The sequence below is a fragment of the Carcharhinus amblyrhynchos genome, chromosome 6 (genome assembly GCF_965287045.1).
Source record: "Carcharhinus amblyrhynchos chromosome 6, sCarAmb.v2.hapA, whole genome shotgun sequence".
In the NCBI taxonomy this organism is placed as follows: Eukaryota; Metazoa; Chordata; class Chondrichthyes; order Carcharhiniformes; family Carcharhinidae; genus Carcharhinus; species Carcharhinus amblyrhynchos.
The window spans coordinates 91,123,955-91,146,881 of NC_137329.1; the positions used below are offsets into that span (position 1 = coordinate 91,123,955).

The following is a 22,927-nucleotide window of genomic DNA, read 5'->3' on the forward strand; positions in this document are numbered from 1 at the left end:
TCATAGCGAGGGGGATTGAATATAAAAGTAGGGAGGTCTTGCTGCAGCTGTATAGGGCATTGGTGAGGCCGCAGCTGGAGTACTGTGTGCAGTTTTGGGCGCCGCACCTGCGCAAGGATATTTTGGCCCTGGAGGGAGTGCAGAGGAGGTTTACTAGGCTGATACCGGAGTTGAGGGGATTGAGCTATGAGGAGAGGCTGAATAAACTAGGCTTGTACTCGTTAGAGTTTAGAAGAATGAGGGGAGATCTCATTGAGACGTATAAGATGATGAATGGGATGGATAGGATAGAGGTGGAGAGACTCTTCCCGCTCAAAAAAGACAGTAGGACTAGGGGGCACAGCCTCAAGATAAAGGGGAGGCGGTTTAGAACGGAGTTGAGGAGGAACTTCTTCACTCAAAGGGTGGTGAATCTCTGGAATTCTCTGCCCGTTGAAGTGGTGGAGGCTGCCTCGCTAAATATTTTTAAGAAGCGGGTTGATGGGTTCTTGATAAGAGAGGGGATTAAGGGTTATGGGGAGAGGGCGGGAAAGTGGAACTGAGCCACAACAGATCAGCCATGATCTTATTGAATGGCGGGGCAGGCTCGAAGGGCTAGATGGCCTACTCCTGCTCCTATTTCTTATGTTCTTATGTTCTTATCCCTTCAAAAAACTCAATTAAATTTGAGATATGATTTTCCATTCACAAGGCCATGCTGACTGTCCCTGGTGTGCTGCATATGGTCTTGCTTGGCATCTGATCCTCACACAAATATCAGAATGGATGCAGGGTCCAAGAATCAATGGCTGTAGCCACAGCGGAGAGGCAACATGAGCCCTACAATCCACAATCCTCCCATACATTGGCTATGGCATTCAAGATACCATACTTCCGGCCATGATTGGGTCCTTACATCCATGGAGTGAAAACACCAGTAGCTGAGGCAACCTTGAAGAGGCAGAAACACTATTTCACACATAGATGCACATATGCCAGTCTGACAGATACTTAGTAAGACAGCTTTAAGTGGAAAGATATCTGTCAATGATTAGCATGAAGATGAAGCTGCATCAAGATAGCACCAGCTCTCCAAATGTTAGCTTTCATGAACAATTAAAACAGAGGCTGCATCTTGATACTGGGCCCAAAGATGCCACCGGACATCACAACACATCTGTGACATAACAACAAGGATATTGTGTTCGCATTTTACTCACAGAGAGTACAGCACCATTGTGTGATTATTGACAAACACTCATTACTCTGCATTCATTAGAATATTGTTTATGTCACCCATTGCCTTGGCATCTGTGAGAGACACAGACAGTTTTGATACAACAGTCAATGATAACTTAGCTCCTTCATAGATACTGATAAGCAATCAGGAGTTGTATCAGAAAATTGCCTTCATACCTTTATAATCCTCAACACTGCCCACCCCACGTAGGTCAGTCCTTGTTATGAGCCCTCTATTGCTGATTGCACAGTCATGCAATGAATGCCATATTGATTGATGTTCTATGACCTCACCGAGGGATTTCATGAAACAATACTAGGCAGTTATTCAGGAGCAATCTAACAACTTCACAACATAACTGGACGGCTTTACCAGGACGAGCCCTGTGACCTCTGCAATGATGGCTTTCAATGCTCCTGTGGCCCAAATGCTGGCCCCCCAATCATGCCCAGCCCCATACCCCCCTTTCGGCCTGCCCCGATCTCCAGCCCCCCGCTACTGATCTCCCCCCAACTATTACCACACCCCCCCTGCAATGCTGACCCTGGTCCAGGAGTGCTGACTCCACCCCCTGCAGTGCTGACCCCCCAGCAAGCTGACCACCCTTTAGCCTGCCCCAATCACTGGCCTCCCTACTTTTCCCACTAATCCCAACTGCAGAGTAGCTGCGAGATCCTCGGCCCCCACCCCCATCAATCGTCTCTAGGCCATGCCCCCATCAGGCCACACCCTATTAGGCCCCATCCCTAGGCCTTGCTCCCACATTTCACCACTTTGGCACGGCCCCATGTCCGATAAGCAATGTCAAGGTGCCACCTGGGCATTACCACTTTGCTCCTTGGCCAATGCTGAGGGGGCACACCCGGCCTGACCCTTTGTCCCCCCTTCACTCCAGCGGAGTCATGCAACTAATTCCCCGTAAGTGGGGAGCTTGTGTAATCCCTGCTGGTGGAAGACACGAGCAGGCCTGGAGACTTCAGTGCCAGGCCCACTAATGGGCCTTCATCACCTGATGAAGGAGCAGCACTCTGAAAGCTTGTGGCTTGTGCTACCAAATAAACCTGTTGGACTTCAACCTGGTGTTGTGAGACTTCTTACTGTACTATCAGGATGCCAGGCAGGAAGTGCCAAAGCACCAGCTGGGCACTTCCAGGCTGACACTGCCCCATGGACACTGCCCGGCCCTGACCCTGACCACCCAGGAACTTCAGTGACCTCCGGTCCCTCCCAGCAAGCCATCATGTCTGGTCTCCCATTGGTGGGAAACTCAACCTGGGAGCAGGTAAGTTCAAGTGAGCCCGGACAATAGCATCTGGGACTGGCTAATGACATTTAAATTATATCATTAATATTTAAATTAGTTTGGCACTCCTTTTGGGAGCAAAGCCAATTTCGCCAACAAAACAGGGCCAGTATGGTTGGGGGAGACAAGAAATCAGGCTTGTTTCTTGTTTTGCGCCCCTCACCCAATCGTACCACTTCATTTCACCAAATGTCAGGTGAGCCAAAGTGGTAAGATTGTGCCTTTAGTTTGCAGAATTGAAAATCTGCATAAAAGTCATTAGGCCCTCATCCTTCACACCCCTTCACCCTCAAAATACTCCCCATACGCAATCCAAGCAACTTTATGCCCACCACCCACCCCATGTCCTCACGTCTCCTAAGCCAGGTTCTGCCCTTTCAACCACTCCCTATGCCCTGTCATACCCCTATGACAAGCTTTGTCCTTCCACCAATGCATACATAATGAAGCTTAGCTGAGAACCCAAACATCTGTTTAAATAACAGGAACACCTGTGCCCCAGAGGAAACATTGTTTAATTGACTGTCCTGGCTGTCTTACTTTATTGACTTCCAGTCAATTTCTCAGCATTTGTTGGTGTAACTCAAATGGTTTCAAGTGTTTGCAGTTTTTGAAAATTGAAAGAACCTGGATAATTGACACTTTTATGAGTTTGCTGTCCAGGTTTTGTTCATAGGAGAAATTGATCAACACATTATATTTTTCCAAAGTTTTTTTTTACACAAAACACTTTGGCTTTCATTAGTTCTTGAAATTGTGCAGTGGATCAACGGGCATGGAACTTGCATGGAGGCATGTAATCCTCTAAATGGTGTAAGTAAATATCCCTAATGTTATTAACAATAACCAAAAGCAAACTACCTGACTCACTACGAGCAATGCCACAGCAGATCTGATAGAGTTTCTTTTTGTTTTAAATCCTCAGTTGATGTGTCCATTTTTAAAAATTCTGGTTGTTTACAAAATTGCATTTACAAAGTTGGACTAAATTTAATTCTAAATTCCTTTTTTACAGGTCCTTACCTATGCAGATTATGTCTTCACTAGCATCTTCACTGTCGAAATTATACTTAAGGTAATGGCACATCAATAATCTTCCTGTCATTTTATGAATTTGCATTTGTTAATGATCTATTATTACAAAAATTCTTAAACAATTTTGCATGGATATTTTAAGGGAGAAAAATTGTTTGTAATTGAAAATTGACTTGGCAACAGAAGGCAGAAGGTGACAAGGATAAAAGTGTTGTTGAAGCTGGGGAGTGACTATTGGAATTATGACTAATACAATTCTGCAACAATCCATTTCCTATCCTCTGCTATCCACACTATCCATTAATAGCTTGTTGGATTGAGCCACTTGTAAGGTAGACATTTTGCTGATCACAACAAGTTGCCTTATGCAGTGACACAGGAAGGGAGATAAACATCATTCAAGATTATACCCAAACCATTATGCGTGTGCCCCCAGTTGGCCAGCATGTAAGCAGAAAATGGAAAATTTCATGCGGTGCCTACTGATTATGGAATACACTTCAGTGATCAGGTGGATACTAGGTGCAGAATCTTCTGGCTGTTTATGCCAGCATGATTTTCTGATCCCACTGTAGTGAATGGAGATTTGGCTGAGTGCCAAATTCATTGTCCTCACTTGGCAATACTGTGTGAATGGCTGGTAGGATTGCACCCTTTGTGTTCATACTCAAGTGCCATCTGGCACAAATCAGAGCTTGGAACAGGCAAGACAGCAAAGAGATAAGATGCACACCTAATTTACGTCTCCTAGATATATAGTGAAATATTTCTGCCACACCATGAAGAAATGGCATTTGAATGCCTCAAAAAGGACGAGAATTCACCTGCTTTTATAAAGCAAGGATTACATTCAACAATTATATCTGCGCCCTATAACTGCACAGCTTATATCTTAAAGTGGTGAGATAGGAACCCAAGTGCCTTTTCAAGAACCAGGAGCCAAATACTTTCATGAGTTAATGATTGCATTTACTGAATCCAGTGACTTAGCCTACTCAGCCCTGCTGATAATTTAGATACCATGAATGGGTAATTAACAAAGGTAAAAAAGAAAAATGATTTAGATATGATTATAAATTATTCAATGAAAACATTTGACTTTAGTTATATTTGACTGTAAATCAAAACACGTTATCCTAATTTTGAACAAAGTTAAAACCAGACATGGAATAATATTTCAGACATGATGCCAAATGAACAAATTTATAGTGGAGAGTGATTCAAAGAGGACTGATAAAGATGATTCTGGAACTTAAATGTATCGGGTCAATGGAAAGGAATAATGGAAAGAGTGCATATGATTGGCTACCACCTGTTTTGTGTCCCTATCAAACCGAATTTTATTCCTATGAAGTTCAATTTCTTTACATTTCAGAAAAGACGATTGACTGGTTAAAAAAAGGCCGGGCACACCTTCTCAGGGCAGCTAAGAATGTGTAATAAACACAGCTATATAGCTGCAGCAGTACTTTACATTTAAATATTTTGTGAAGAAATGCAACATCGTGTCAGCTATTTCAGACTATGGAAGGAAACCACAGCATCTGGAGGTAACTCGCACAGAAACAAGAAGTTGTGCAAATTCCATGCAGTTTTTTTATTGTTTTTGTTCCAATTCAATCAAATCAAGTCCAATTCAGAGTCTCAACAAGTTAAGACATTTCGGATCCAAGCTGACAAGACAGGATTCTCACCTCCTGTCTTGAGCTTGATCTACATGATCCAAGCTGATTGGAGTAGGCATTGCATTTCCACTTGCAAACTAGATATAATGATTTATCTAACTGGACTCCTAAATTGTTCTTTTCATATTCATAATGAAGCCTTAACCTCACAATCTAGACCGCAGTTCTTCTATTCTGCAATGGGATAATTGCGGCCACAGTTTCCAAACACTAATTTTTATGGATACCAATGTTTCTTGGTCTACATAAAACTGTTTGCGTGAAGATCAAGTGTAGTATTGACATGCTGTGCTTGGTTGAAGTCATTAGGTTATATTTCAGCTTCATTTGAAGCAATTTTTAAAAGCAGCATCTCGGCAGATGAGATGCAGATGAGATCAAACCTTGGAAGAGGAGCAATGCCTACTCCAATCAGCTTGGATCATGTAGATCAAGCCCAAGACAGGAGGTGAGAACCCTGTCTTGTCAGCTTGGATCCGGAATGTCTTAACTTGTTGAGACTCTGAATTGGACTTGATTTGATTGAATTGGAATAAAAGCGAAAAAAAAACTGCGTGGAATTCGCACAACTTCCTGTTTCTGTGTGAGTTACCTCCAGATGCTCCAGTTTCCTTCCATAGTCCAAAGATGTATGGAATATGTTGATTGGCCATGCTAAAGTACCTTTTAGCATCAAGGGGACTAAATATGTGGGGGCTATGGAGGTAGGGCCTGGGTGGAATTGATGTTAGATGATGGCTCAATGAGCCAGATGGCCTCCTTCTGCATTGTTGTGACTCTATGGGTTGATTCTCCCATCACAACGCATTAGTTTTTTGGCGCGTCGGGTTGGGAGATGCGTGTGTCGGCATTTCGTGGGTTTGAGGCATGCGTTCCCAAAGCATGTATCTCTCCCATCACCAAAGATCAGGCACAGTCAAGGCAATGCTGGAAACCGGCGACAAGACCAGTTAAGTGATTTTAACCTGTTTTTAATGTAATTTAAATATCATTATCGGATCTGAGACAGAATTCTCCAGGCCCAATAGCATCTCCCACCCCGCAAGGAGTATTTCACTCCGGCGGGGTTTAGAGTAGCCCCCCACATTCAGGGAACTAGCTGGAGATCTCACTGGAGTGAAGGGGAGGGCAGTCAGGGCCCACCAGGGTTCGGGTGGTGGGGTGTAGTGTCACCTGGGCATGGGCACCCTGGCAGTGCCAGCTTGTACCCCCAGCACCTTGGCATTGCCCACCAGGCATCGGGCAGTGCCACAGAGGTGGGCCTATTGTGGACGGAGCTTTGGGGTGATCAGTGGAAGTGGGGGGTCCCACTGCCATTCTGCATTGGGGTTTAGTCAGGGCTGGAGGGAGGCCAGGGACTGGGGTGGGCTTGGAGGGTTTTGTCTCCCAGGGGAGGCCTGCCACCCCTAAGGGGTGATCTGCCAGGGTGGGGGTGATCTGCTAGGGTGAAGATGGGTCTGCTGGGTTGGGGGGGTGGAATCATCATTGCTAGGGACGGGGGCTGGAGATTGGGGCACTCTGGGACAGTGGGGAGGTCAGGGCTGGCCTGGGAATGGTCACAGAGGCGGCAATGAGGTCGTAGTTGTGTTTGGGGGGCAGCACTGTGAGGGTCCAGAGCTGGCCAGCGACTGAGAGGGAGAAATGGGAGAGAAAACAATCATGAATTGCACCATTTTTTCCATCAATTCAGCACTTAGAATTTTTTTGGGAGAATCGCCCTATGATCCTTAACTCTTCATTTGCATTTGTCATGCAGCTGTCCAAACTAAACTGATTTTTCAGCCTATATGTCCTAAAAGGTTAAAAAACAGTTTGGTTTAAATGAGAAGATGGCCAGCAGTATAAAAAAATTATGTGTTATGCAGTACCAGATATATGAAGAAAATACAGATGTAACATTTAAAAATTGAATCAAAAGTACGTAGATGTGGGAGAATCAGGGATTTGAGGAAAAGTTATTGTGATAATGATTTATTCGATGGCCTTTTCTCATTGAAGTAATACCATGCCATGATTTTAAGAAACCAAGGGAAAGTCACTGTGCTTCTGTCTTAGTGTGTGTGGTGGGAATCCTTTGATTCATAGGCTGGAATCTTACCAGGTTTTGGAGCAGCCAAGGTCAGACACTGAGAATGTCCGTTGATCTTGGGTGGGATTTTACAGTTTCAGGGTGAGTGAGGCCATGAAAACCCATAATCTCTTTAAATATATATAACATGAACCTGTGGTTTTACAAGGTTCAAAAAATTTGATTTAATTACATTTGATTAGAAAAGTATCTTTGTGATCACATCTTTGTGTTGCTTTTTACAGATGACTGCCTATGGGGCATTCATTCACAAAGGCTCCTTCTGCAGAAATTACTTCAACATACTTGACCTGGTTGTGGTTAGCGTTTCTCTCATCTCTTTTGGAATGGAGTGAGTTATAAACATTTATTTTACTCTTCGAACATTTTCATGTTGTGCCAGTGTAATTTACAATATAAATTGGGTTTAGAAATATTGGCCACGATTTTTCTGGCTCACCCCGCCCATCGATCGCGCCTGATTTCTCAGCTCTTGCGGTCATACTGGTACCGGATTTCTGATGTAGTCAGCCTCTCACCCAATTCCAGCAAGAGGCTGAATAAATTATTTAAATATACTTAAATAATGTTTTGCATGCTCAATTGTCCAGGCTGACTTGCCTTTATGGCCTCACTGGGAGAGGTTCCCCATGACTGGAGAACATTTGTGTTGCCCTCGCCAGTATAACAGAGGTCATTGAGAGGCCCCAGGAAGGGCAAGGGGATGCCCTTGGCCAATGCCAGCTTGGCCATGCCAGCCTGGCATCTTGGCACGGCCATTGGGATGAGGCCTATGGAGGAGGGGCCTGGAGAGACAGGGCCTAGAGATGCTGGGCCTGGGGATGTGTGGCCTGTAGGGGGCAGATCAGGGTCTACTGAGAGCCTGGAGGGGGCAGGACCAGCTTGGGATGGCCCAACTGGGGGGGGGCGGGGGGGCAGGCGCTGCCACTCTGCCTGTGATCAGTGAGAGGTAGGTGGAGAACTATGCATTTTGCTTCTGATCGATAGGGGGACACAATTGGTCTGGGCAGTGGGGGAAGGTGGTGGGGGCTATATTTCTGGGCATTGTGGAGCCTGTGATCAGCATGGGCCTTTGCAATTGTGGCAGGGGGCTGTATTGAGGCTGGCTGCAACAACAGTGGTTTGACAACTGTCTCTCTCTGTGTCAGGCCTCTGCTGTTGGAATTGTGCATATGCAGCCACAGAGGTCTGCACATGCGCAATAGCTCCCTTTGCTGCCTGATCAGGCTGGCTGGTGAATTCAGCCCTGCCCATTGCCTGTGGTAGCTAGAAGCAGTCAGTCCATTTTTTCAAACACTATGTGCATAAGATTAGGAGTAAGAACTCACCCAAAAACAGATCTGCAATTCTCCCATTTTCACAATTGCTGGACACTTAGAATTTTTCTCGTAAAATTTTGTTGATTAAATTGGCTGGGTTGGTTGTAAATTCATGACAATTTCACACTACCTTGCTTTACATTTGTTCTATTGTGTAATTGTTCAGGCTCAATTTCAAAATATCAGAAAAGAAAAAAAAACAAAGCAGTCTCATAGTGACCTCATCAAAATTTTGGGTGATATCCCATACACTCGTCATTTTAAAACAAATAAGTTTCATTAAACTTGTTTTTGGGAGGGTTTAGAAGGGTTATAGTCAAATATGAAATGTGCAATTAAAATCTATTCTGAAAAGAATTCAAAGATTCAAACATGTTGACAACATGTTGAGTCGTATTAAAATACCTTAACTTTTCAAATGTACTGAGTACAAATTTAGAATTGTGAAATCAATCTGCTTTTAATAGTGCATTTTCAATTTTATATTTATATAAAGGTAAAGTCTGCTCTCCCCTTTGAGGGAGAGAACTGGCTGGTGGTGATTTACCCTCAGGATCATCACACCTCAGGCAAGGAGCAAGGTTGAAAAGGCGGGCCTTCATGCATAACCTCTGCCTGTGCAGGAATTGAATCTGTTTTGTTGGCTTCGCTCTGCATCACTAACCAACTGTCCAGGCTGCTGAGCTAAACTTCTATACGCAAACAGTGGTGGATGGTTGGAACCCTATCGTGCCATTGATGATTGATACTTGGTCAATTGTTCTTCTAAAATTGATAAGATTTTTGTCATTGGAAAGTATTAAGGGATATGGTGCAAAGGCAGATAAGTAGAGTTAGTGCATGGATCAGGTATGATCTTATTGAGTGACAGAACAAGCTCCATGAACTAAATAGCCTACTCCTGTTCATGTGTTCCTATCTGAAGCTTGATATCATTTCATGACAGTTTCTCCCCTTGAACTCCTTGAATTCAATGTTGAAATAAATGTAGCAGCCCAAATAGTCTGCTTGATACAAAATTCAGTATCAAACCGTAACCAAATGGTTCTCTACAGAAATGACCTCTAAATGACACCATTTGTCATGTTAATGCAGGATTATGTATTGCTGAAGCTGATATTTGCTAAACTATGGAAGATGAAATTTATATTTCACTAAATTAGTGATCTGCTAGCAATAAATGAAAAATCACAAGCATATTCATAAATAATATATCAGAAGTTCTGAGAGAAACATATTTTTGTAAGGAACTGAAGGAAACCAGTATTAGTAGAGAAATGGTTTTGGGGAAATTGATGGGGTTGAAGGTGGATAAATCTCAAGAGCCTGATAATCTGCATCTCAGAGTAATACTTAAGGGAATGGCTCTAGAAATAGTAGATCCATTGATGATCATTTTTCAAAATTCTGTGGAGGGTAACTAATGTATGCATGCTATTTAAAACAGGAGTTAGAGAGATAACAGGGGACTATAGACTGGTGAGATTAATGTCAGTTATGGGGAAGCTGCTCAAGTCTATTAGCAAGGATTTCATAGCTCAGCATTTGGAAAGCAGGGGTATAATCAGACAAAGTCAACATAGGTTTACAAAGGGGAAATCAGACTTGACAAATCTATTGGAATTCTTTGTAACTAGCAGAGTTGACCAAGGAAACTGGTGGATGTGGTTTATTTACACTTTCAGAAGGCTTTCGACATGGTCTCACATAGCAAACTACTATGTAAAGTTAAAAATGCATGGGATTGTGGGTAATGTCTTGGGATGGATAGAAAGCTGGTTAGCATTATGGAGCAAAGAGTTGGCATAAATGGATCTTTTTATGATTGGCAGGCAGTGACTAGTGGGATCACAGGGATTTGTGCTAGGACCCCAGCTGTTCACATTATATATTAATGATTTGGAAGTGGGATGTAAATGTATTATCTCCAAATTTGCAGATGATACAAAGTTGGGTGAGCTGTGAGAAGAATGCAGAAATGCTTCAGCATGATTTGGTTAGGCTAAGCGAGTGAGCGTATGCATGACAGGTGCAAGTAATGTGGATAAATGTGAGGTTATCCACTTTGGTAGCAAAAATAGGAAGGTAGGTAATTATTTGAATAGGTGTAAATTGAGAGAGATGGACACTCAGTGAGACCTTCGTATCCTCATGCATCAGTCACTGAAAGTAAGTGCGCAGGCACAGCAGGCAGTAAAGAAGGCAAATAGTATGTAGGCCTTTATAGCAAGAGCGATTTGAAAAAAGGACAGGATGTTTTACTGCAATTGTACAAGGTGTTGATGAGGCCGTACCTGGAGTATTGTGTTCAGTTTTGATGTACTTATCTGAGGAAGGATGTCCTTGCTATAGAGAGAGTGCAGCCAAGGTTTACCAGGCTAATTCCTGAGATGGCAGGTCTGTCATATGAAGAGAGACTAAGTTGGTTAAGGTTGTATTCATTGGAGTTTAGAAAAGTGAGAGGGATCTCATAAAAACTTATGAAATTCTAACAGGATTACACAGGGTGGATTCAGATACTGTGTTCAAGAAAGTGAGGGAGTCCAGAACTAGGGGTCAATGTTTGAGGATAAAGGGTAAACCTTTTAGGTCTGAGGTGAGGAGAAATTTCTTCACCCAGAGGGTGGTGGATGTGTGGAACTCACAATCACAGAAAGTAATTGAGGCCAAAACATTGTGTAATTTTAAGAAGAAATTAGATATATCTTCTTGGGCTAAAGGAATCAAGAGATATGGGGGAAGGGCAGGATCAGGATCTTGAATTGATGTTAAGACATGATCAAAATAAATGGTGGTGCAGGCTCAAAGGGCCAAATGGCCTACTCCTGCTTCTACTTCCTTGTTTCTATGTAATTTTCAGGAATTATAGGGGCAATTTTAACTTCACCTGCTTGGCATAATGGAGAAATTAAGTTCTAAATATTACCCATAGGACCTACCCACCGAGATCCTACTTACTTCACACAGGTTTCTGACTTAAACCTCTGAACAGATTGGAAGGATACCTGCTGAGAATCGGCAAGGTCCTTCTTTGAATATGCGCATCATTTTCTGATGGCATCATGGGGACCCAACTCCTATTTTAACGCAAAGCATGCACAAAAGCATGGTTTTCCCACCAGGTCAATCTAGTGTAGGGAATGGGTACCTTTCATTATGATGTCAGGAACAGCAAAACCACAAGGTCTTCCTGAACCTCTTCTTGCCTGATTGGCATATGGCCACTCCTTTTATCATGGGATAATTTTTTTTGATCGCTGATAGCAGCATCTTGCTTTCTGTCATTCACTCCTACCTGTTATTTCTGCCTGAAACTGTCACTTTCTGCTTTCTGCTTGTTTCAGGTGGGAATCTGACTGAAACTATGCAGATGAGGACCAGGAGTTTAAAGTTCTCACTGCCCCACCCCAATTGATATTGTTATCAATCGATAAACGAGAGCTTTCGTCCATGATAAATACAGTTTCTCTCTTTACAGCTCCAGTGCAATAGCAGTAGTAAAGATTCTCAGAGTGCTGCGAGTGTTGAGACCTTTACGAGCCATTAATAGAGCAAAGGGATTAAAGGTAATTGATCTCTGCATAAAATTATTGCTGAATGAATTTGAGTACAGTTGTGTGAATATGCATAATCTGTAACGGTGCCAGAAGACACTTACTTTATTTCTAATAATGCTTCCAAGAGTTTCTCCCACACTCTAGAACTGGACAGAGGTTTTTGGAAAATCCTGGAATATATGAGAAATTGATGACACAGAGGTGCCAGAGGAGGAAACCCACATAGATACAGGGAGAACGTGCAAACTCCACACAGACAGTGACCTAAGCCAGGAATCAAACCTAGGTCTGGGGCACTGTGAAGCAGCAGTGCTAACCACTGTGCTACTGTGCTGCCCCAGTGTATAGAGAATATTGACATTATTTTTCTTGGATTGCCCAAAAAGTGGCCTGGGATGTCAGTTAAGACTTCAAGTGGGCTCTTGAAGCTGGAGGGCCAATAGTAGGCCATCATGCACATTAGGAGCTGCAGCCTGCCATTGCATGTAAAGTCATGTAAGAAGAAAGAGTGCACCTCCATTTTGAGGCATCTTCATAGCACCTTTCAAACATTTAAAGTAAAAATAACTACAACAGCTGAACCACAATCATACGGGGAGGGTCTCCGTAGGGTAGCCTGTGGCCATGAGTGTGACCAAGTAGGCAGAGAGGACATCAAAGTAATGGGCTTCTATTTGAGTTTCTTTTCCTTTGGCAACCTGAGATCACATAAATGCTCCTTAGAACTGAAGTGTTTACCAGGAATTCTATTTATGCCCTTTCAAGAATTGTTAGTTCCACTTTATGTTAAAGGTACATTTTAAAACATAATCATCTTGCAAAGTTGGGCGTTCATGACACCAGGCAATGAATATTGGTCTTGCCAGTGAAACTCACATCCTACGAGTGAATAGAAAAAAGTTACATTTAAATCACAGCATGATCTTTATCCTTTGCTCCACATAATCCATTTCAACTTATCTTTTAAAAATACTTGCTGGCTCTGATTTTAAGTTTTAGCAAATTGCATTTATGTTATTGAAAATAATGAAACAGTCACATTTGTTACCTTTTCAGCACGTTGTTCAGTGTGTGTTTGTGGCCCTGAGAACCATCGGTAATATTGTGATAGTGACCACATTACTACAGTTCATGTTTGCCTGTATCGGTGTACAGCTCTTCAAGGTAAGATTGAATTAGTATTTATTTATTTTGTAAATTAAATCAGTAAATAGTTACTTCCTACCCATTCCCCATTTGTTTCTCTTGCATCCGAAGTCCATGCCCCATTTTTATCCAGAAAAAGGGCATGGAGCTCTCCAACTACACAACCAAGTTTTTTCTTTAAATTCTCTGACACTCAGTGCATAGAGAATCTGGGGGCATGATTTGCGTCGTCGAGTGGTTTGCCCACTCTGGTGGGCCAGGGTCTGATAGAGCCAGCAACACATTTGAAAGAAACACCCCATGCTGCCACCCCTCAAAGACATGGGGGACCCACCACAAGCATTGGGGCAATCCCCACTTCCCACAAATATCAGGGCAGCCTCCCACCACTCAGGCATCGCCCATTCCGTCCTCCACCACTCAGGCATCAAGGCACTTCACCAACACACAGGCATTGAGGCACCATCCCCTACCACTCAGACATCAAAGCCCCCTAAACCACACATAATGAGATGCCCTCCCCCTTCACCATGTTGGTCCTTCCAGGCTGGCACTGTCAGGTGTGTTCCTCTCCCCTTGGAGGCAGTAGTGAACTTTGCGCCCTGACAGGTTCCCCTTGACTTCTTCAAGTTTATCTAAAACTGCTGTGAGCTTCCCCACTATGACATCACGATAATGAAGTATGATTGTTCAATAAGAGGGGGACATTTGTCCTATAATCAGATTGCCCTATAATCAGATCTAAATTTATCAAAATATCTTGAAAAGTAAGGGAACCTTGTTATGTCACAGGCAAGGGACACGGAAAATCAGGAAATGTGGTCTTGCTGATGAGAATCTCGTTTTCCCACTCTCACGAGATTTTGGGCCTGCATCGCCATCACGCTGACATCTAACCTGACTCAAAGTCTGCTAAACCTTATACCCTGTTGTCAATCTTCTTGTTACAGCTTGTTTCAACTTTTTTTCTCATTTTTATTTGACTATGCTCAGATTTACAATGTAAACCTGCTTTCAGGCACTCCCATATACACTTTGCCTGAAAAAAAAATCGCGGGTCCCATTCGTGCCGTGGGTGGGGCTTAGCACACCCGAAACAAAAAGTATGTCACTCTGTATTGTCCTGAAGTTCTCTAGCTGCCCTACCTTTTATCCCAAACAGCTCAAATGCTTTCTGTAGAATGCTAATCTATCTTTTTTTTAAATAACGTAAGTTTCTAATGCCCAACGTAAGAATTTGATAGAAGTTTAAAATAAAAATACAAAATCAGAATAACATGATTAAATATACCCATTACATTATCTTTTGCACCTTTGCAAGCCTTGATTAGGAACATAGGAAAAGGAGTAGGCCATTTATCCCCATGAGTCTCTTCAGTGAGATCGTGGCTGATCTGCGATCTAACACCATGTACCTAACTTTACCTCATAGCTGTGAATAATAGCTGTGAATAATAAATATCTATCAGTCTCAGATTTAAAATTTACAACTGACCTAGCATCGATTGCTATTTCTGAAAGAGTTCCAAAATTTATCACCTTTGCGTGAAGAATATTCTTTGTTGCTAGGCAATCCCAATGGATATTGATACAAAAGTAAAATACAGTAGATGCTGTTTTATGGCTATATTGCAATAGACCTCTGTTGCTATTAGAGCACAGCTGGCTAGTGCTAGTGTGGCAGTTTTGAGTACCGTTGCGTCTTCTGCATGAAAAGGCTAAGCACAAATGTTTATGTTAATGTCAACAATGTTGGAATTTGAATCCCATAGTAAACCCCAGGGTAACAAAATTCTTGTTAAGGAATAGTCTTATTGGCAAAAAGAATAAGCACAAATTTAGAATGTAAATTCACAGTGTTCATTTACATCTGTAAATTTGTAAATTTGGAGATAATACATTCAGTTCCTTCTTCCAAATCATTAGTATATAATGTGAAAATTGGGGTCCTAGCACAGATCCCTGTGCAACCCCACTAGTTACTGACTGCCAATCAGAAAATGTGTTGAACTTGTGTATTATACACAGATGTAAATTTGTAGCAATTTGGCAATTTTTTCACACAGAGGGTGGTGAATGTCTGGAACAAGCTGCCCGAAGTAGTAATGGAGGCGGGTAAAATTTTATCTTTTAAAAAGCATTTAGAGAGTTACATGAGTAAGATGACTATCAAAGAATATGGGCCAAATGAGGGTTATTGGGACTAGCTTAGTGGTTTAAAAAAAAGAGTAGCATGGACAAGTTGGGCCGAAGGGCCTGTTTTCATGCTGTAAACCTCTAAGTGTTTCCTAAGTAAACTCCTGAAAGGCATGAGAGTGCTGGAAAAACTTCATAGGTTTAACAGCATCTGAAGAGAGAAAACAGAATTATGGGGGCGATGTTACCAAAAAAATTCTAAGTGTTGAATGAGCAAGAAAACAAGCATTCATTTTTTGGGCAAGTTTTTAAAAAAAAGCAATCTTATGGCACTCCATCGAAAAAAAGTGCCAAGATGCGTTTCTCGACGTTAGGGGAGAGGGCGAAGCCTACTCTCGCCAGTGAAGCCAGATGCTGAGCTCTAAAAGCACCATTGCGGAGGCGCACCAATCTCCCAGTGTGCTGTGTACACACAGAATGCACAGTGTACTGGGAGATCTCCTGTCATGCCCCTCTACGTCCACCCCTCCCACAGACTTCAGGACCAATTGCTGATCACTTCCTGTGCTGGGGTCCCCCCTGGACATCACTATCCTTCACCCTTCCCCAACACTCCCGCCCCAATGCTGATTACCATTGCCCACCCCCACCCCTAGTTTTGCCGTCCCAACCAAACAACCCTTCATCCCCCCCCCGAACAAATCGTTCCCTGATCATCGCCCTGGATATCAACCCCTCCAACCCCAATTGCTGCCTTGGCCAATCACTCCACACTCCACCTGCATAGCATTCCCTCCGCCCCACCATCAGAGCGCCAGGAGGGTACTACAGGGTGCCAGGCTGGTACTGACAAAGATGCAGTTCCCGGCCCTGCCCCCAACCACCCAAGGGGCTTCAATGGCCTTCATTCCCACCAGTGAGGCCATCATGACTCCATTAGTGGGGACCATGTGTGATCGCTGCTGTTAAGGACCTTGACCTGTGAGCAGGTAAGGACAAATGAGGCCAGCTGATAGTGTCATGCACTCACTAATGACATGTAAATGATGTCATAAGTATTTAAATGAGGCAGTAAGATTGCCCCCAGTGTTTTGGATCTGTATAACTACTTTAGAGCTGAAGAGAAGAAGACATATGTTGGATTAGATGCTAGATAAGAGGGGTCATATAGTTGGAATAATATAAATGTCAGTGATTAGTGGCAGACAGAAGGGATTGCAACAAAGATGTAGCAAAACCTAAGAACAAGTGACAGGTGGGGGAGGAGGAGGAAGTTGGAGAAAAATGTTTGGGGTATATTAGAAAGGTTAAGAAGGAGTAGAAAGTTGTTCGAAGTTGCTGAATTCAGGTTGAGTCCCGAGGTCTGTAATATGCCTAATCGGAAGATCAGGTGCAGTTCCTCCAGCCTGCATTGGGCTTTAACGGAACATTGCAGCAGGCCATGGACAGACATGTGTCATGAAAGCAAGATGCTGAGTTGAAATGGAAAGCAACAAGAAGTTTGGGGTCATACTTTGGGTTAAGCAAAGGTGTTCTGCAAAGCAGTCATCCAGTCTACATTCAGACTCCAAATATATTGGAGATCGCTTGTGAGCAGTAATCAAATAGATCAAATTGAAGGAGGTGCAAATGAAATGTTTCTTCACCTGAAAGGATTGCTTAGAACTTTGAATGATGAGGAAGGAGGAGATAAGGAGACAGATATTGTGCCTCCTGTGTATGATTGCAAGGGAAACTACTGTGGAATGGGGATAAGAGGTTTGGTGTGATGGACGAGTGGACCAAGGTGTAAAATGTCAATGTAGTTTCCTCTACATGGTGGAGACTTAACACAGATGGGGGGTGACCATTTTGTGAAACATCTTCACTCAACCCTCAAGCATGACCTTAACCTTTTTGTTGCTTGCCACTTCAACTCAGCATCTTGCTCTCATGCTCACATATCACCAATGAAGCCCAAGACAAACTGGAGAAGGAGCACCTCATCTTCAAATTAGGAGTCAGGACACAACATTGATTTCAACAACTTACTGTGACCTTTCTCCTCCATCTTAACTTTTTTTAATATATCCCAAATATTTTTTGTCCCAATGCAAAACTCACACCCCCTCCCCCACTGGGCTATCTGTCACTTGCTGTTGTGTTTTTCTACATCTCTACAATCTCTCCCAACTGTCACTAACCACTGACCTTCTGCTTAGTTCTAGCTGTTTCACTCCCTCTTATGCAGTGTATAATTCAACACATTTCTCCCTCTTTTCAGTTCTGAAGAAGTCACATAGACTCAAACCATTGCCTAATTTTTCTCCCTACAAATGCTGTCAGACCTGCTGAGTTTTTCCAGCATTCTGTGTTTTTGTTTCAGATTCTAGCATCCACAGTATTTTGCTTTTACTTATCCTGAAAGGCTTGGCCTGGCTGTAATTTCTAGGCTACGTCCCTCTGTCCTACTTTCTCCAATTAGCAGGAAAACCTTTTTTTCACTAACTACCAGTTTCCATTAGTATCTTGAAAACTATTATCAAATCATCTCTTAACCTTCTAAATTCCAGGGAATATGAGCCCAGTTCATATAATATTTTCTCGTAATTTAATCATTGGTGTCCAGATATCATTCTAGTAAATTTCTAGGTGCACTCCTTCCAAGGCCAAAATATTCTTCCTAAGGTATAATGCCAAGAAGTGAACCTACTCCAGGGATGGTCTAATCAGGGCTGGAATTCTCCAACCTCGCCTGCAGCTGGGACTCTCCGGTCCCACTACTGTGAATGAATATTTGACTGAGTGCCAAATTCTCTGATCTCACTGGTAGTGGTGGTGGGAATGAGATCGGAGAATCCAGGCCCAAGGATTTGTTTCTAATTAAGTTCTAAATCTTTCACAAAATTTTTGACTTTGATTTGATATAGTTATTCAGAATTGTGATGCCGAGAGTTCAATTTGGATTATGTAATGTGATCACATACAGTACCTAATTTCGCAGGATGTCATCAGAATCATTCAGGCAATTGAATTGATTGAATATTGTTCTTCAGCTTGTAGTAGTTTCTACTCAATTGTTTGAAGATTAAGGAAACTATATTTTTAATTTCCTGAAATAAATTAGATTATTTCTTTTAAAATTGTTCATGTGTGCGTGAGAAAGAGTTTCAGAAAGGCTTCACTGTTTACACATTGGTAGCTTTTGCTTTGCATTTTATGAACTTAATGAAGTGCACTGAGCTGAGATATTGGGATTGATGTTCAATTTGCTTTCTGGATGTAAAATTGGTGTTGTAGATTGGATATTCATTATAAAAAAGTTCATTTTCCATTGATTGTCTGCAATTAAGAAAGGGTTGTTGCAAATCAGAGCTGTAGACAAATTAGCCCACACTAACAAGCTGCTGGACAGTTTTTTGGAGACTGATGTAAGATGCTATGGGTCCGATTTTACCATTTGGAGTCTAAGGGCCTGATCCAGGCGTAATATAGATCTGAGTCTGGAATCCGCTTTGCAGTGTGCCCATACACTTTTTGTCGGCTCCAGCCCGATTCGTGCTGTGGGTGGGGCTTAGCGCTGCCGGAACAATCAGAGCTCTGAACTGCGCATGCGCAATTAGAAAAAAGTTGGGAAAAGCACGCCCATGTCAGATTGCTCCCGAGCCACAGAAAGCAGAGAAAGCGGCTCAAGAGCGACAAGCGGGAGCAAGGTTGTATCTTGGGGGAGGCGGAGAGGCAGATGGGTCTCTGTTGGGGGTGGGCAGATGGATCTCTGTTGAGGGGGGAGCAGATGGATGTCTGTTGGGGGGGGGCACAGATGGATCTCTGGTGGGGACGGCAGGGGGGTCCGCTGCCACTCTGTGGGTGATCGTGGGGTGTGGTGGGTGCAGGGATGGCAGTCGGTCTGGGTATTGGGGAGGTGATTTTTAGCTCTCAAGGATCTACTTCCATTCTTTCTCTTTAGCCCGTAACTGTGTTTCATGGTGAGCGTTTTCTCTGGAGATCTGCCCTCAAGTGCAAGCTAGGCGAATCTTCCAACAGCATTTCAAATCTGCACCATTTCGTCCTTTCAGTCCAAGTGCAAACTCTCACACACATTACTCTTCCATGGTTAGTCCCTTGTTGCTCTCTCTCCCTGACAAGTCCAGCCCCCCCCCCACTACCCAGACCGATCACCACCCCTGCCCCCTTCCCCTCCCACTGATCGCCCACAGAGTGGCAGCTGACCCCCTGTCCCCCCACCAGAGATCCATCTGCCCCCCCCCACCAGAGAGCCATCTGCCTCCCCCCCCCAAGATACATCTTACTCTCCTCCCTTCCCCTCCTCCTGATGATGACCTGGCTCACCCCACCCCCCCCAGAGAATGGTCTGGCCTCACTACCCCGTCCCCCACCCCCCACTCCACAACGATCTGGCTCACTCCCCTGACAATGATCTGGCCTCATTTTCCCGCTCTCCCAGAGAATGGTCTGGCCTCACTCCCCCTCCCCTCCAGAGGAACATCTGACCCGCCTCCTCCACCCCCACCACCAGACAACGATCAGCCCTCCCCCCTACCACCACCAGACAACGATCAGCCCTCCACCCCCAGTCAATGATCAGCCCTCCCCCCACCACCACCAGACAACAATCAGCCCTCCCCCCACCACCAGTCAATGATCAGCCCTCCCCCCACCACCACCAGACAACGATCAGCCCTCACCCCTCTGCCAGAGATACATCTGACCCGCCTCCTCCTCTTTGCCCCCCCAACCAGACAACGATGTGACTTCACTCCCCTCCTTGCCCCTCCAACCAGAAAATGATCTCACTCAATTCCCTCCTCCCCCAGCCCCCTCCCAGAGGATGATCTTGGTCAGAGAGCCGTTGCAGGCTCTGAACCCGCTTCGGAGGTTCCTCTGCAAAATAAAAATCGGCTTTGAAAACAGGTGTGAATTTTTGGTAAAATCGGGCCCAATGGATATGCTGTTCCTCAAGAAAAATCTTCAGCCACATTTTGGTTGCCATAGCTCTGAAACCATGAGCAGCCTTCTTTTCTGCATCCTCTGGTAAAATTCTTTGTCTTCTTTTACTATTGGTTTCCTCATGCTCTATGAATGTCCTGGTGCAACATCTTCTGAGATATACGGAAAGTTTGTACGAGTGAAAATGCAAATGATTATGAGGTGTGATCAGAATTTATGGCAGATGACCATGTGCAGGCTGTTGGTCCAGGAACTCATGGATGGCATCACCACTTCATTATTAACCTCCTGAGGTTTGTTAACTTCTTAGTCTATGGGGGAGCAAATTCCTCTTTGCTCCTCCTCTTCTATCATCATTAAGGTTATTATCATCATCATCTTCCTGCTATTGTTCACCCTGCACCTAACTGTTGCAAAGGTGGATTGCTAGACAGGAGAGTACAGGCTAAGAATTCAGCATTATACCTTTTGGATTGTGGAAACAAAAAAAGAAGATGGAAGTTGTGACATTGTTGTGCTTCAAAAGGATGCTGTAGTGACCATATGTATGCAGTTTAACCTGGTATTAGCTCTATGATCCTACCATGACTTTTTCTCACAACTGGAGCACAGCGTCAAACCAGGATCATTTCACTTCGTTCTTGTAATGGGTCAGCTCTTTAATGTCAGGAATTTCCTGCATTAGTCCTCTGCCTCTTGCAGAAATTTTGCACAACTCCCCATAAAACAATAACTTTTTTTACAATCACATAGAGATCGATACCTTTTAAAAAGAAATTGGAACTTCCAGTTAATAGTTGAAAGAATACCATGTCAATATTTTGCATTGTAATGCATTTACTTTAACAATTGACTAAAAAAAACTATTAACTAAACACTATCTTTATTGGCAACTTATACTTTAAATCTCAGAATGGACCATCCACCTTTTTATTCCTAGCCTAAATGAAAAACACACTTCACAGATATACCATACACTGCCCGTTATGTAGACATTGAGGAGCGATTCTCCCACTGCAACCCATAAATTTTCTGGTGGGTCTGGTCAGGAGATGCACGCATCAGCCATTTTGCGGGATTCTTGCATGCGTTCCCAACGTATGCGCATCTCCCAGAGCCAAAGAACAGATGCAGTCGGGACCGCACTAGAAACAGGCGGGAGAGAAATAAGTGAGTTTAATTTGTTTTAAATATATTTTTAATCTATTTTAAATGTCATTGTCAGGCCCAGCATCTCCCTCCCCGCCAGGAGTATTTCACTCCAACGGGATTTAGAGTAGCTCCCCACATTCGGGGAACTCGCAAGAGTCCCTGCCAGAGTGAAGGAGGGCCAATCGGGGCACCCCATGGGGTCAGGTGGCAAGGCAGTGCCCTGTACATGGGCACTCTGGCAATGCCAACCTGTGCCCACTGGCACTGCCCAGCGAGCATCGGGCAGTACCAAGGAGGTGGGGTCTTTTTTGGGTGGAATCTAGAGGCGATCGGTGGATGTGGGAGTCCCACTGCCACTCTGCATGGGATCAGTCTGGGCTGGAGGGAGACCAGCGATTGGGGCAGGCTAGGAAGGGGGGTGCACAGAGGGGGGGGGATCAGCAGGAGTTGGGGGTGAGCAACATTGTGGGGTTCCTGGGCTCACCAGCGGTTGAGCTGGCCAGCAGACGGGGAGACTGACAGATCAGGGCCACTGTGCATACTAAAGTTCCGGAGCTGTCCCTTGGCATAGGTTGGTACTGCCAAGTTGGCACCATGCTCATGCCAACATGGTAGTACCAACATGTGCTGGGGCGGCCCCCAGTGAAAGCCTCATGGGAGAGTGGATGGGATACATTTATATGTTGTGGTGGGCTGGAGTGGACGGGTGAGCAGGGGCTGCTGCGATAGCTGTTTGGGGGATGTGGTGGGTGACAACTCTGACTGTAGGTGAGGGAACGAGAAGGAGCCGATGATCACTGTTGGGGGGGGCAATAAGCGATGATCGCAGGAAATTGGAGTCAATGCCAACTCTGATGGGCGAAGAGGCAGGGATTGGAATTGAATGCTGGCTCCAGTCGGGGGTGGGGGGTAAGAGTGTGATAGGGGGGAGCCCCTGAGACCTCCATGGTGGGCTGGGTGGTGGTTATTGCTCTTCTGATCAGGGCACCTATAAATATGGGGTACCAATCTCACTGCAGTTGGGCTTTGCCGGAGTCTTGAGAATGTCGCCACCAGCCCGCCTCCCCCTCTGCATAATGGCATCAAACGCACCTCCTTGATTTTTTTTGGCAGAGTGTCGTAAGTTCTGGAGAGAAAATCGACCTCTTTCTCTCAAGAGAAATACACCTCATTTTTTTCATTGGAAACAACACTTTTTAATAAGATTTCACCATATAACTCTACACTTATAATTGTTTCCTCTGCGTCCTTCCCTATAGTAATGTGAATGACATGTTAAATTTCATGTTAAAGTATAGGCAGGAATTTAATGTTTTACATTTAAGTCAGTGCTAATTCT

At 44.0% G+C, this 22,927-nt stretch overlaps 1 protein-coding gene across 1 annotated transcript in view; it reads left to right on the forward strand.

Annotated features, from left to right (window-relative positions):
- cacna1c (calcium channel, voltage-dependent, L type, alpha 1C subunit) overlaps positions 1–22,927 on the forward strand; it is a 1,035,639-nt gene that overhangs the window by 691,357 nt on the left and 321,355 nt on the right. The window contains exons 21-24 of the mRNA XM_080190924.1: positions 3,538–3,597; positions 7,556–7,662; positions 12,129–12,216; positions 13,264–13,371. Coding sequence (XP_080047050.1) covers positions 3,538–3,597; positions 7,556–7,662; positions 12,129–12,216; positions 13,264–13,371 — 363 coding nt within the window. The remainder of the gene's footprint in view (positions 1–3,537; positions 3,598–7,555; positions 7,663–12,128; positions 12,217–13,263; positions 13,372–22,927) is intronic.